General features: G+C 41.1%; 1 protein-coding gene across 1 annotated transcript in view; it reads right to left on the bottom strand.

Moving 5' to 3' along the window:
* DRAM1 (DNA damage regulated autophagy modulator 1) overlaps positions 1–13445 on the bottom strand; it is a 37473-nt gene that overhangs the window by 16402 nt on the left and 7626 nt on the right. Inside the window, exon 2 of the mRNA XM_024127374.3 lies at positions 4296–4363. Within this exon, the coding sequence (XP_023983142.1) occupies positions 4296–4363 (68 nt within the window). The remainder of the gene's footprint in view (positions 1–4295; positions 4364–13445) is intronic.

The raw sequence follows: 13445 nt of genomic DNA, 5'->3' as shown, positions 1-13445 counted from the left end.
CTCCATACTGTTCTCCATAGTGGCTGTATCAATTTACATTATTCCCACCAGCAGTGCAAGAGGGTTCCCTTTTCTCCACACCCTCTCCAGCATTTATTGTTTCTAGAGTTTTTGATGATGGCCAATCTGACCGGTGTGAGATGATATCTCATTGTCGTTTTGATTTGCATTTCTCTAATGATTAATGATGTTGAGCATTCTTTCATGTGTTTGTTGGCGATCTGTATATCTTCTTTGGAGAAATGTCTATTTAGTTCTTCTGCCCATTTTTGGATTGGGTTGTTTGTTTTTTTGTTATTGGGCTGCATGAGTTGCTTATAAATTTTGGATATTAGTCCTTTGTCAGTTGCTTCGTTTGCAAATATTTTCTCCCATTCTGAGGGTTGTCTTTTGGTCTTGTTTATGGTATCCTTTGCTGTGCAGAAGCTTTGAAGTTTCATTAGGTCCCACTGTTTATTTTGTTTTCATTTCCATTACTTTAGGAGGTGGGTCATAGAAGATGTTGCTGTGATTTATGTCATAGAGTGTTCTGCCTATGTTTTCCTGTAAGAGTTTGATAGTGTCTGGCCTTACATTGAGGTCTTTAATCCATTTTGAGTTTCTTTTTGTGTATGGTGTTAGGGGGTGTTCTAATTTCATACTTTTACATGTACCTGTCCAGTTTTCCCAGCACCACTTATTGAAGAGGCTGTCTTTTCTCCACTGTATATTCTTGCCTCCTTTATCAAAGATAAGGTGACCATATGTGTGTGGGTTTATCTCTGGGCTTTCTATCCTGTTCCATTGATCTATATTTCTGTTTTTGTGCCAGTACCATACTATCTTGATTACTGTAGCTTTGTAGTATAGTCTGAAGTCAGGGAGCCTGATTCCTCCAGCTCCATTTTTCATTCTCAAGATTGCTTTGGCTATTCGGGGTCTTTTGTGTTTCCATACAAATTGAGGAATTTTTTGTTCTAGTTCTGTAAAAAGTGCCAGTGGTAGTTTGATAGGGATTGCACTGAATATGTAGATTGCTTTGGGTAGTAGAGTCATTTTCACAATGTTGATTCTTCCAATCCAAGAACATGGTATATCTCTCCATCTATTTGTATCATCTTTAATTTATCATAGAGCATTTTAAACAGAGATATTCATGTCAGATTCTCCCTTCCCTAGAAGAAATAAGCTACATTTATCACTTGCTAGTGATAAAATAATCTGTCTTCTAAATCTGGACTCTGGGCAAGGATGGTGTAAGAGGGCACTGGGATTGACTGACTCCTATTTCTACTTCCCCTTGCTCACCTCCAAAACCTTGGGAGGAGAAGACCACAAATGAGTGATGGGGTGAAACTCCCTCTACCAAGGAGGATGAACAAATTCTGAAGATGCCAAGTCACTAGGTAGGGTTTCCAGCACCTCTGCCCCTTCCCACCCTGCATCAGTAGAGAGGGCCAGAAAGTGCTGGTTATATGATGGGTCCCTGGCAAACACCTGATTGTTCTGCAGGGTTAAGGGTTTATGGAAAGAGCCCTACCTCTTCCATCCATATACCCTCATCACCCATAGAAGACTGAGTTTTTTAGTCATTACATTAATTGCCTCATGACAGAGGGTTGTAGCCTCTCAACTGCATCTCAGGTGAATTTGAGGAACTGAAAAATCATAGCTGAGTTGGAGACAAACTGTTCCATGCTTCACCTTTCCTTTCCTCTAACAGGTGAGCTAACACCTTTGTCAGTGGTTCAAAAGCTTTTGTGAGTATCCAAGTCCCTTAGAGTGCTGGTTCACAGCATATATGCTTGGGCCCCACTTCCAGAAGTTCTGATCCAGTAGCTCTGCAGTGTGGCCCTGGAACAGGCCTCGGAACCAGGACCCAAGAGGATTTTCTTGTAAGTTACCTTCAGAACACACTGTGAGAAACATTACCTTCTAAACTTTAGGTGTCTTTGGCTTAACGCAAATGCACTGGATATCAATCACAATTTTAGAAATTACATTTAAAATCCATTTCAAATTCCTGTGGCAAATTACCAGATAAAGTGAATAGTTCTATAATGAGGCCATAAATAACTTTGGACTTCTAGTCACTTGAGTTTCTCAAAGTAGAGCAAAACTGTAGTTGCAAAGGTTATACTTTTTTAAAAATCACGTATACCAAGCATAAACCCTAATGTAAACTATTGACTTTGGGTGATAATGATGTGGCAATGTAGGTTCATCAGCTGTAACTAATATCTTACTCTGGTGGGGGGATGTTGATAATGGAGAAGGCTATGGGGGGGGTGCAGGGGAGCAGGGCGTATATGGGAAATCTCTACCTTATCCTCAAGTTTTCTGTGAGTCTGAAAATGTTCTAAAAAATAATGTTTGTTAAAAAAATAACAGTAAAAGAGGGCAGACAGCAGAAGCAAGAAGAACTACAATCATGCAGCCTGTGGAACCAAAACCACATTCACAGAAAGACAGACAGGATGAAAAGGCAGAGGGCTATGTACCAGATGAAGGAACAAGATAAAACCCCATAAAAACAACTGAATGAAGTGGAGATAGGAAACCTTCCAGAAAAAGAATTCAGAAAAATGATAGTGAAGATGATCCAGGACCTCAGAAAAAGAATGGAGGCAAGGATCGAGAAGATGCAAGAAACGTTTAACAAAGACCTAGAAGAATTAAAGAACAAACAAACAGAGATGAACTACAATAACTGAAATGAAAAATACACTCGAAGGAATCAATAGGAGAATAACTGAGGCAGAAGAACAAATAAGTGACCTGGAAGGCAGAAGGGTGGAATTCACTGCTTCAGAACAGAATAAAGAAAAAAGCATGAAAAGAAACGAAGACAGCCTAAGGGACCTCTGGGAAAACATTAAACACAACAACATTCGCATTATAGGGGTCCCAGAAGGAGAAGAGAGAGAGAAAGGACCCGAGAAAATATTTGAAGAGATTATAGTCGAAAACTTCCCTAACATGGGAAGGGAAATAGCCACCCAAGTCCAGGAAGCACAGAGAGTCCCAGGCAGGATAAACCCAAGGAGAAACATGCCATGACACATAGTAATCAAACTGACAAAAATTAAAGACCAAGAAAAATTATTGAAAGCAACAAGGGAAAAACGGCAAATAATATACAAGGGAACTGCCATAAGGTTAACAGCTGATTTCTCATCAGAAACTCTACAGGCCAGAAGGGAGTGGCACAATATATTTAAAGTGATGAAAGGGAAGAACCTACAACCAAGATTACTCTACCCGGCAAGGATCTCATTCAGATTCGATGGAGAAATCAAAAGCTTTACAGACAAGCAAAAGCTAAGAGAATTCAGCATCACCAAACCAGCTCTACAACAAATGCTAAAGGAACTTCTCTAAGTGGGAAACAGAAGAGAAGAAAAGGACCTACAAAAACAAACCCATAACAATTAAGAAAATGGTAACAGGAACATTATGTACACAAACAAAATAGGACCACTTAAGTACGTAAAGCAAACATTTACAAACATAAAGGGAGAATTTGACAGTAACACAATAATAGTGGGGAACTTTAACACCTCACTTACACAAATGGCCAGATCATCCAAACAGAAAATAAATAAGGAAACAGAAGCTTTAAATGACAAAACAGACCAGATAGATTTAATTGACATTTATAGGACATTCCATCCAAAAACAGCAGATTACACTTTCTCCTCAAGTGCACACGGAACATTCTCCAGGATAGATCACATCTTGGGTCACAAATCAAGCCTCGGTAAATTTAAGAAAATTGAAATCATATCAAGCATCTTTTCTGACCACAATGCTATGAGATTAGAAATCAACTACAGGGAAAAAAATGTAAAAAACACAAACACATGGAGGCTAAACAATACGTTACTAAATAACCAAGAGGTCAGTGAAGAAATCAAAGGGGAAATCAAAAAATACCTAGAGACAAATTACAATGAAAACACAATGATCCAAAACCTATGGGATGCAGCAAAAGCAGTTCTAAGAGGGAAGTTTATAGCAATACAAGCCTACCTCAAGAAACAAGAAAAATCTCAAATAAACAATCTAACCTTACACCTAAAAGAGCTAGAGAAAGAAGAACAAACAAAACCCAAAGTTAGTAGAAGGAAAGAAATCATAAAGATCAGAGCAAAAATAAATGAAATAGAAACAAAGAAAACAATAACAGAGATCAATAACAAAGATCAAAGATCAATAAAAGATCAATAAATAAAAATGATACATAAACTGTAACATTTTACTTCACATGAGATTGGTAATTTTTAATTTATTTATAATAATTATTGTGTACTTACCAAGAAATGCAGAGAAGTTTATCATAAATCCAAAAATACCACTCTCTGGAGGTGTTGTTCCTGTATCACTAAGAAAGAGAAGACATGTCCAAATTAGTAAAAAGGAATTCAGTTCAGCCCTCTGGGCAGGCATGTAATTGGCAGGTATTATATTGTGTCCCTTCTGGGTGTTCGGCCACTTTGAATTCCAAAGATTTGACCTGATTTTGTTCTAAAGTATTTTCAATTTGGGCTCTGAAAAATTAAAAACTATTTTTTCTTTTTTTCCCCAGTTTTACTGATATATAATTAACAAACAGCACTGTATAAGTTTAAGGTGTACAGCATAATGATTTGACTTACAGACATCATGAAATGATCACCACAGTAAGTTTCGTGAACATCCATCATATCTCATATAGATACAAATTTTTTTGACAACTTTTTTTGTTATGATGAGAACTCTTAGGATTTACTTTCTTAACAACTTTCATATATGACATACAGCAGTGTTAATTATATTACCCATGTTGTACATTACCTCCCTAGTACTTATTTATATTCTAACTGGAAGTTTGTGCTATTTGACCACCATCATCCAATCCCCCTCTTCCTCACCCCTGGCCTCTGAGAACCACAAGTCTGGTCTCTTTTTCTATGAGTTTGTTTGTATGTTTGTTTTTTTGAAGTATAATTGACAACACTATTTGAGGAAATATTTAAAGTGAATGGTGGTGGTGTTTTTCAGATGATCCCACCTGAAAAATCTGATGTGTGTGTTCATTCTTGATGAGGAATTGAGTGAGACTATTTTGGGGGAAAAAAAAAAACCAACCTGGTCTAAAATCACATTTGAAAAGTCTACTATTTGAATATTAAATATACATAAACACATCATTTTAATTTTTTTTTTTTTTTTGGCGTTATGTGGGCCTCTCAATCTTGTGGCCTCTCCCGTTGCGGAGCACAGGCTCCGGATGCGCAGGCTCAGCGGCCATGGCTCATGGGCCTAGCCGCTCCATGGCATGTGGGATCTTCCTGGACCAGGGCACGAACCCGTGTCCCCTGCATCGGCAGGTGAACTCACAACCACTTGCGCCACCAGGGAAGCCCAATCATCATTTTAATTTTTAACAATATGATTTATGCATAAGAATTTACACTGCTGAAAATATGATGGAAGGCTAAGCAATAAATATTATTGATGCCTATCAGTACTTTATGGAAATAGGGTATCAAGGGTATTACTCATGGTGATAAATTATTTTAACAAAAAAATAGCTTCTATGAGACATATTTCAGATGCAGTCTATCAATTAATTAATTCAATGAGCTGAAATGTAGCATTTGACATGTGCTGGCTTCTATTCATTAATGCCAAGGTTTACATTTTTATACTCTCAAGCTACCTGCATAAAGCACAGTTTCAAACTGATGGCAAAGGCGCTCCCAACATGCAACAACTCGTACTTGTCTTGAGTGTTTCCACGTTTTAAAACAGCTCTGAAATTTAAGTACTGAAAAATGGATCAAGTTGAAAAGATGCACTTCAAAGTGTTTGAAAAATTCCACAGGAAGCCTGTGTGTGCAGGAAGCAGGAGTCTTTAAGCTTTGTGAACACTTAATATTTGAAGAGTATGAAGAGGTTAATGTTCCCCCTTCCTACAAATTCCTCTAGTCCCAATTACATCGATCTCAGTGTCACTTGTACCTGTAAGAATCTGAAGGGTTTAGAATTTAACATTACCATTTTTCCTACAAATAATCTTTTTTCTCACTAAAGGGATGTTGAGGTGAAGGCTGCCCGACATTTGGGATGCCATTCTGAGCACAACATGGTCCTGAATGGGCGAGGAGGGGACGGGAACCAGTGATGGAAACAGCTGGTGGAAACAGCTCATGTGTGCCCTGGGGCAGCACTTTTGCCAGAATATTCTCACAGGGAAAGGAAGCCTTCTATTCTTGACCTCAGCATATAAAAAAGCAGCTACCTGATAACTCATGCAAGAGTACTTGTTGGCACAGGTCTGAGAGGAATCTGCCACGTGCCAGGAAGATTGTTGGTTGTGGAGAAATGAGGAGGATATTCAGGGGGGTGGGTAGGTGCTCTAACAGGAGATGAGAAGATGACCATACTTGGGATGAACAAACCCTGTTCTCCCTGTCCAGGGAGAACAAACCAGGACATATTTCAAGGGCCCAGGTATGCAGTCCACATGACATTGAACATGCGATTCGAAAGCTCAGAATTTCAGAGTGATATTTTATTCTTGCTTATCTGTACATTTAAAACCATACAGGCAGGGCTTCCCTGGTGGCGCAGTGGTTGAGAGTCCGCCTGCCGATGCAGGGGACACAGGTTCACGACCCAGTCCGGGAAGTTCCCACATGCCGCGGAGCGGCTGGGCCCGTGAGCCATGGCCGCCTAGGCTGCGCGTCCAGAGCCTGTGCTCCGCAATGGGAGAGGCCACAACAGTGAGAGGCCTGCGTACCGCAAAAAAAAATAAAAAAATAAAAAAATAAAAAACCATACAGGCAGAATCTGGGAATTCCCTGGCAGTCCAGTGGTTAGGACTCCATGCTTTCACTGCCATGAGCCTGGATTAGATCCCTAGTCAGGGAACAAAACAAAGATCCCACAAGCCACACAGCGAGGTCAAAAACAACAAAAACAAACACACAAAAAAACCCATACAGGCAGAATCAAAAGTGCTTTGCAAACAGCCTTTCCATATGCATTTGTTGAATGAATGGCTATCAGTACTGGCAGTAGACACTACTTTTTGAACACTTACCATGTACCAGGCACTGCTAGGTGCTCACCACACATCATTTCATTTCAGCCTCTCAACCCTGAGGTGGGCCTATTACCAACCCCACTTTATTAAGGAGGAAACTGGGTATTGGAGAGGTTATATAACTTGTTCCAGGTCCCAGTGCTATCAAATGGAGGGAATCTACATTCCATCTATGTGTCTGACTCTGCTTTCCTGCCTCCTTTGTGCTCTAACAGCAGGCAAGGAACAAAGCAATTAGAAGAATGACTGGGGGAGGAGAGCGAGCACAGATGTGCTTGTAAATGCTTAACAAACAGCTCTAGAGGGAACCTGATTTGTAACACAGGCCAATTTCCATGCTACAAATATTCCCAATATGTCAAAATTCAAGCTACCAAAATGCTGGTCACTGAACAAGGAGATGGGAAAAAATGCACAGAGTTGGCTCATCATGCCTTAGTTGTATACCAGGAAGGTGTAAAGTAGGTTAAGACCTCATAGCTTCTCAGATGCCATAATTTAATAATAAAACACCTTTGAAAAATGGTTCTGAAAAACCTAGGGGCAGGACAGGAATAAAGACGCAGACGCAGAGAATGGACTTGAGGACACGGGGAGGTGGAAGGGTGAGCTGGGACAAAGTGAGAGAGTGGCATGGACATATATACACTACCAAATGTAAAACCGATAGCTAGTGGGAAGCAGCCGCATAGCACAGGGAGATCAGCTCCGTGCTTTGTGACCACCTAAAGGGGTGGGATAGGGAGGGTGGGAGGGAGACGCAAGAGGGAGGAGATATGGGGATATAATATTGTATATGAATAGCTGATTCACTTTGTGATAAAGCAGAAACTAATACACCATTGTAAAGCAATTATACTCCAATGAAGATGTTAAAAGAAAAAAAAGAATAAACTGGAAACTAATACTACATTGTAAATCAACTATATTTCAATAAAATTTTTTTTTAAATTAAAAAAAATAACAAGAAAACACCTTTGGGCTTCCCTGGTGACACAGTGGTTAAGAATCCGCCTGCTAATTTCATTTATTAAATGAAATCATCTTTTAAAAAATTTTTATTTGGCTGCAAAAATAACCATAAACTATCCACTCATCAACAAAATATTTATGGGACACCTACCATGTGTTAGTACAATCTGAGTCACAAATTCCCCTATTTATCAGGTAAGTATGGTCAGTGTGTGATTTATTTCCATTAAGTGACAAAGTGGTACCTAAACTACATTTGGTGATTTTTTAAAATTATTTATTTATTTATTTATTTGGCTGCACCGGGTCTCAGTTGCAGCATGCAGGATCCAGTTCCCTCACCGGGGATCGAACCCAGGCCCCCTGCATTGGGAGCATAGAGTCTTTACCACTGGACACCAGGGAAGTCCCCCATTTGGTGAAATTTTGCTTAAGAATATTTCAAGAGGGGGGCTTCCCTGGTGGCGCAGTGGTTAAGAATCCGCCTGCCAATGCAGGGGACACAGGTTCGAGCCCTAGTCCAGGAAGATCCGTTCAAGCCCTAGTCCAGGAAGATCCCACATGCCACGGAGCAACGAAGCCCATGCGCCACAACTACTGAGCCTGCAGTCTAGAGCCCCGCGAGCCACAACTACGGAAGCCCGCGTGCCTAGAGCCCATGCTCTGCAACAAGAGAAGCCACCGCAACGAGAAGCCCGCGCACCGCAACGAAGGGTAGCCCCTGCTCACCACAACTAGAGAAAGCCTGCGCGCAGCAAAGAAGACCCAACACAGCCAAAAATAAATAAATAAAATTAATTAATTAATTTTAAAAAATTTTCAAGAGATAAACAACAAAGTCCTACCATATAGCACAGGGAACTATATTCAATATCCTGTGATTAACCATACAGGGAAAAAATATGAAAAAGAATGTGTATGTATATATATATATGTATAACTGAATCACTTTGCTGTACAGCTGAAATTAACACAACATTGTAAATCAACTATACGTCAATAAAATTTTGTATAAAATTTAAAAAGAAAAAGTATTTCAAGAAAACTTCCCAGGGAATTCCCTGGTGGTCCGGTGGTTAGGACTCTATGCTTTCACTGCTGAGGGCATGGGTTCAGTCCCTGGTCAGGGAACTAAGATCCTGCAAGCCATGCAGCTTGCAGCGGCCAAAAAAAACAAAAGAAAAGAAAAGAAAAAAGAAAGAAAACTTTCCAAGCAGAAAATGAAACTGTGGCCACTTCTAAGAACTTTTAAGGATAGTAGTGGTTGCCTACTATCGTTAATACAAACAGAAGGCTCCCTCTTTCATTTCAGCCACTGACATGCCATGCTGACTAAGGAAGACCCAGAAACTTAGGGGCCACGTGCCATGCAGTCATGCCATGGCTGCATCATCAAACGTCGGAAGCACCCAGAGGCCTGGGTAACGCAGATGGCATCCATCACCACAGGATCAGCTTTGACAAATATCACCCAGGTTACTTTGTGAAAGTTGGAATGAGGCATCACCACTTAAAAGAGGAATCGGAGCTTCTGCCCCACTGTCAACCATGATAAACTGTGGACCTTGATCAGTGAGCAGACATGGGGGAAAAGCTACCAAAAACAAGACTGGAGGTGCTCCGATCATTGATGTGGTGTGATCAGGCAGTTCTGGGAAAGAGAACGTTCCCAAAGCTGCCTGTCATTGTAAGCAGATAGGGTAGGGGGGCCCTGGAGGAAAAGAACGAGATATAGCTTTTTGACATTAGAGAAGCCATTTAGCCCTAAACCATTTTGTGATCTAAGCCTGGCTGCAATGCTTGCCCTTGAACAGGTCTCAGCAGTAATGATCTTAAGGGAACAAAGGAACAAACAACTGTTACCAGGCAAGATGAGTAACAATAGCAAAGATAATAAATCAGTTGTAAAGACTCTCAGTTCTGTTTCAATGGTAAAGATTAGCCTGAAGCACTTTCTGGAACTGTTTCACAGAATTTAAACCCCTCTGGAGGGCTCATCCACCAGATGGACTGGAACCTAAGGGATGAGAATGTTGACCTTTTCTGATCCTCATGACATCAACTGACTAAAGCTTGGACATTGTCGACCTTTGCCCCAGTTCTATGCTGAATTCTCCTCTGTTCAAGCCCCTTCATGAGTATGCAGGTAACCTAGCTTAAAGCTTCCCCAATGTTGCTGTTTGGGGAGACTCTGCTTTGGGAAAGATCCCTGGTGTTCTCCCTACTTGCTGCAAGTAATAAGTCCTTCCTTCTTCCATTGTTTGGCTTGGCTTTGTCTTCTGGCTTGACACCTACCAAGAGGTGAACCCACTTTTTGGGGTAACATTGTCATGAAGGTTAAATTCTTCAGCAGAAGAGCTGAGGAGAATATTAAGGGTGTGTGTGTGCGCGCGCGCACGCGCGCGTGTGTGTGTGTTGGGGGGCGGGGTGGGGGAGTAGCTGTGTCCTGGTAGCTTGAAGTCACATGGAGGGAGATTCTTAAATGTTAACAAGTGCTTTTCTTTAAAAATAATATATGTATATATTATATATATATATATATATATATATGAAAGCCTCTCTTACCTTAAAATGTTCTTTTCAGTCTTTCTTTTGGTCTCGAAGCTATTATTTTACATCATAAGTAAATACTGTATCACATCTTCCACCTGACACTGGAATCCAGATGAGCATAACACCAAGGGGGTACCAAGGGAACCTGATGGTAGCCTCTTTTTCTTTTACGTTTTTTAAGCTCACAGTAAATGATCATATTGTGCAAAGGCAGAGGTAGTAGCATTTGGTTGGCACAGCTGTACTTGGGCACCTGATTCAGGAAAATGGAGAATGAGTGCCATGCCAAAGCAGTTGCCTCCCAATTTGGCAGAAGTAGTCCTCTTACCCAACTCCCACGACATCATTCTGTATCACATGGCTTAAAGACCTGGCCCAGATCCATCCACCTCCTCACTTGCCTCCTAGTAAATGAGGCACTTCCTGGAAACTGTGCAGGGGGATAGGAAGTAATTGTTCATTTGCATGTGGCTTAGAAGCTGTTGAGGCTGTTATGTGTACACACTTGTGCATAGGAAAACAGTTTACAACTATATTTACTGTGTTTAGATTTCTACAAGTTTTGTTCATCATGGAAAATTCCAAGCTTTTTATCTAACACCTTTCTCTGAACTAATTTATGATGTTAAGCCACTTCATAATCACTTGGTGCTCAAAGGGAGAAAAACAATACAAATAAGACGTGCATTGGTTCAAGATGGCAGAGTAGAAGGATGTGTGCTCACTCCCTCTTGTGAGAGCACCGGAATCACAACTAACTGCTGAGCAATCATCAACAGGAAGACACTAGAACTCACCAAAAAATATACCCCACAACCAAAGACAAAGGAGAAACTGCAATGCGATGGTAGGAGGGGTGCAATCACAATAAAATCAAATCCCTTAACTGCTGGGTGGGTGACTCACAGACTGGAAAACACTTATACCACAGAAGTCCACCAACTGGAGTGAAGGTTCTGAGCCCCACGTCAGGCTTCCCAACCTGGGGGTCCAGCAACGGGAGGAGGAATACCTAGAGAATCAGACTTTGAAGGCTAGTGGGCTTTCATTGCAAGACTTCAACAGGACTGGGGGAAACAGACTCCACTCTTGGACGGCACACACAAAGTAGTGTGCGCATCGGGACCCAGGGGAAGGAGCAGTGACCCCATAGGAGAATGAACCAGACCTACCTGCTAGTGTTGGAGGGTCTCCTGCAGAGGCAGGGGGTGGCTCTGTCCCACCGTGAGGACAAGAACACTGGCAGCAGAAGTTCTGGGAAGTACTCCTAGGTGTGAGCCCTTCCAGAGTCCACCATTAGCACCACCAAGAGCCAGGTAGGCTCCAGTGCTGGGTTGCCTCAGGCCAAACAACCAACAGGGAAGGAACCCAGCCCCACCCATCAGCAGACAAGCAGATTAAAGTTTTACTGAGCTCTGCCCACCAGAGCAACAGACAGCTCTACCCGCCACCAATCCCTCCCATCAGGAAGCTTGCACAAGCCTCTTAGATAGCCTCATCCACCAGAGGGCAGACAGCAGAAGCAAGAACAACAACAATTCTGCAGCCCGTGGAAGGAAAAGCACATTCATAGAAAGACAGACAGAATAAAAAGTCAGAGGACTATGTACCAGATGAAGGAACAAGATAAAACCCCAGAAAAACAACTGAATGAAGTGGAGATAGGAAGCCTTCCAGAAAAAGAATTCAGTAAAATGATAATAAAGATGATCAGGACCTCGGAAAAAGAATGGAGGCAAGATCGAGAAGAAGCAAGAAATGTTTAACAAAGACCTAGAAGAATTAAAGAACAAACAGAGATGAACAACACAATAACTGAAATGAAAAATAAACTAGAAGGAGTCAATAGCAGAATAACTGAGGCAAAAGAACGGATAAGTGACCTGGAAGACAGAATGGTGGAATTCACTGCCACGGAACAGAATAAAGAAAAAAGACTAAAAAGGAATGAAGACAGCCTAAGAGACTTCTGGGAAAACATTAAACACAACAACGTTCGCATTATAGGGGTCCCAGAAGGAGAAGAGAGAGAGAAAGGGTCCGAGAAAATATTTGAAGAGATTATAGTCGAAAACTTGCCTAACATGGGAAAGGAAATAGCCACCCACGTCCAGGAAGCACAGAGAGTCCCAGGCAGGATAACCCCCAGGAGAAACATGCCGAGACACATAGTAATCAAACTGGCAACAGTTAAAGACAAAGAAAAATTATTGGAAGCAACAAGGGAAAAACGGCAAATAACATATAAGGGAACTGCCATAAGGTTAACAGCTGATTTCTCAGCAGAAACTCTACAGGCCAGAAGGGAGTGGCACAATATATTTAAAGTGATGAAAGGGAAGAACCTACAACCAAGATTACTCTACCCGGCAAGGATCTCATTCAGATTCGATGGAGAAATCAATAGCTTTACAGACGAGCAAAAGCTAAGAGAATTCAGCACCACCAAACCAGCTCTACAACAAATGCTAAAGGAACTTCTCTAAGTGGGAAACAGAAGAGAAGAAAAGGACCTACAAAAACAAACCCATAACAATAAAGAAAATGGTAACAGGAACATATGTATCAATAATTACCTTAAACGTGAATGGATTAAATGCTCCAACCAAAAGACACAGCCTTGCTGAATGGATACAAAAACAAGACCCATCTATATGCTGTCTACAAGAGACCCACTTCAGACCTAGGGACACATACAGACTGAAAGTGAGGGGATGGAAAAAGATATTCCATGCAAATGGAAATCAAAAGAAAGCTGGAGTAGCAATTCTCATATCAGACAAAATAGACTTTAAAATAAAGACTATTACAAGAAGGACAAGAAGGACACTACATAATGATCAAGGGA

The sequence above is a fragment of the Physeter macrocephalus genome, chromosome 6 (assembly GCF_002837175.3).
Source record: "Physeter macrocephalus isolate SW-GA chromosome 6, ASM283717v5, whole genome shotgun sequence".
In the NCBI taxonomy this organism is placed as follows: Eukaryota; Metazoa; Chordata; class Mammalia; order Artiodactyla; family Physeteridae; genus Physeter; species Physeter macrocephalus.
The sequence above is the reverse complement of the archived record's forward strand: the minus strand, read 5'-3'. Positions and strand labels throughout refer to the sequence as shown.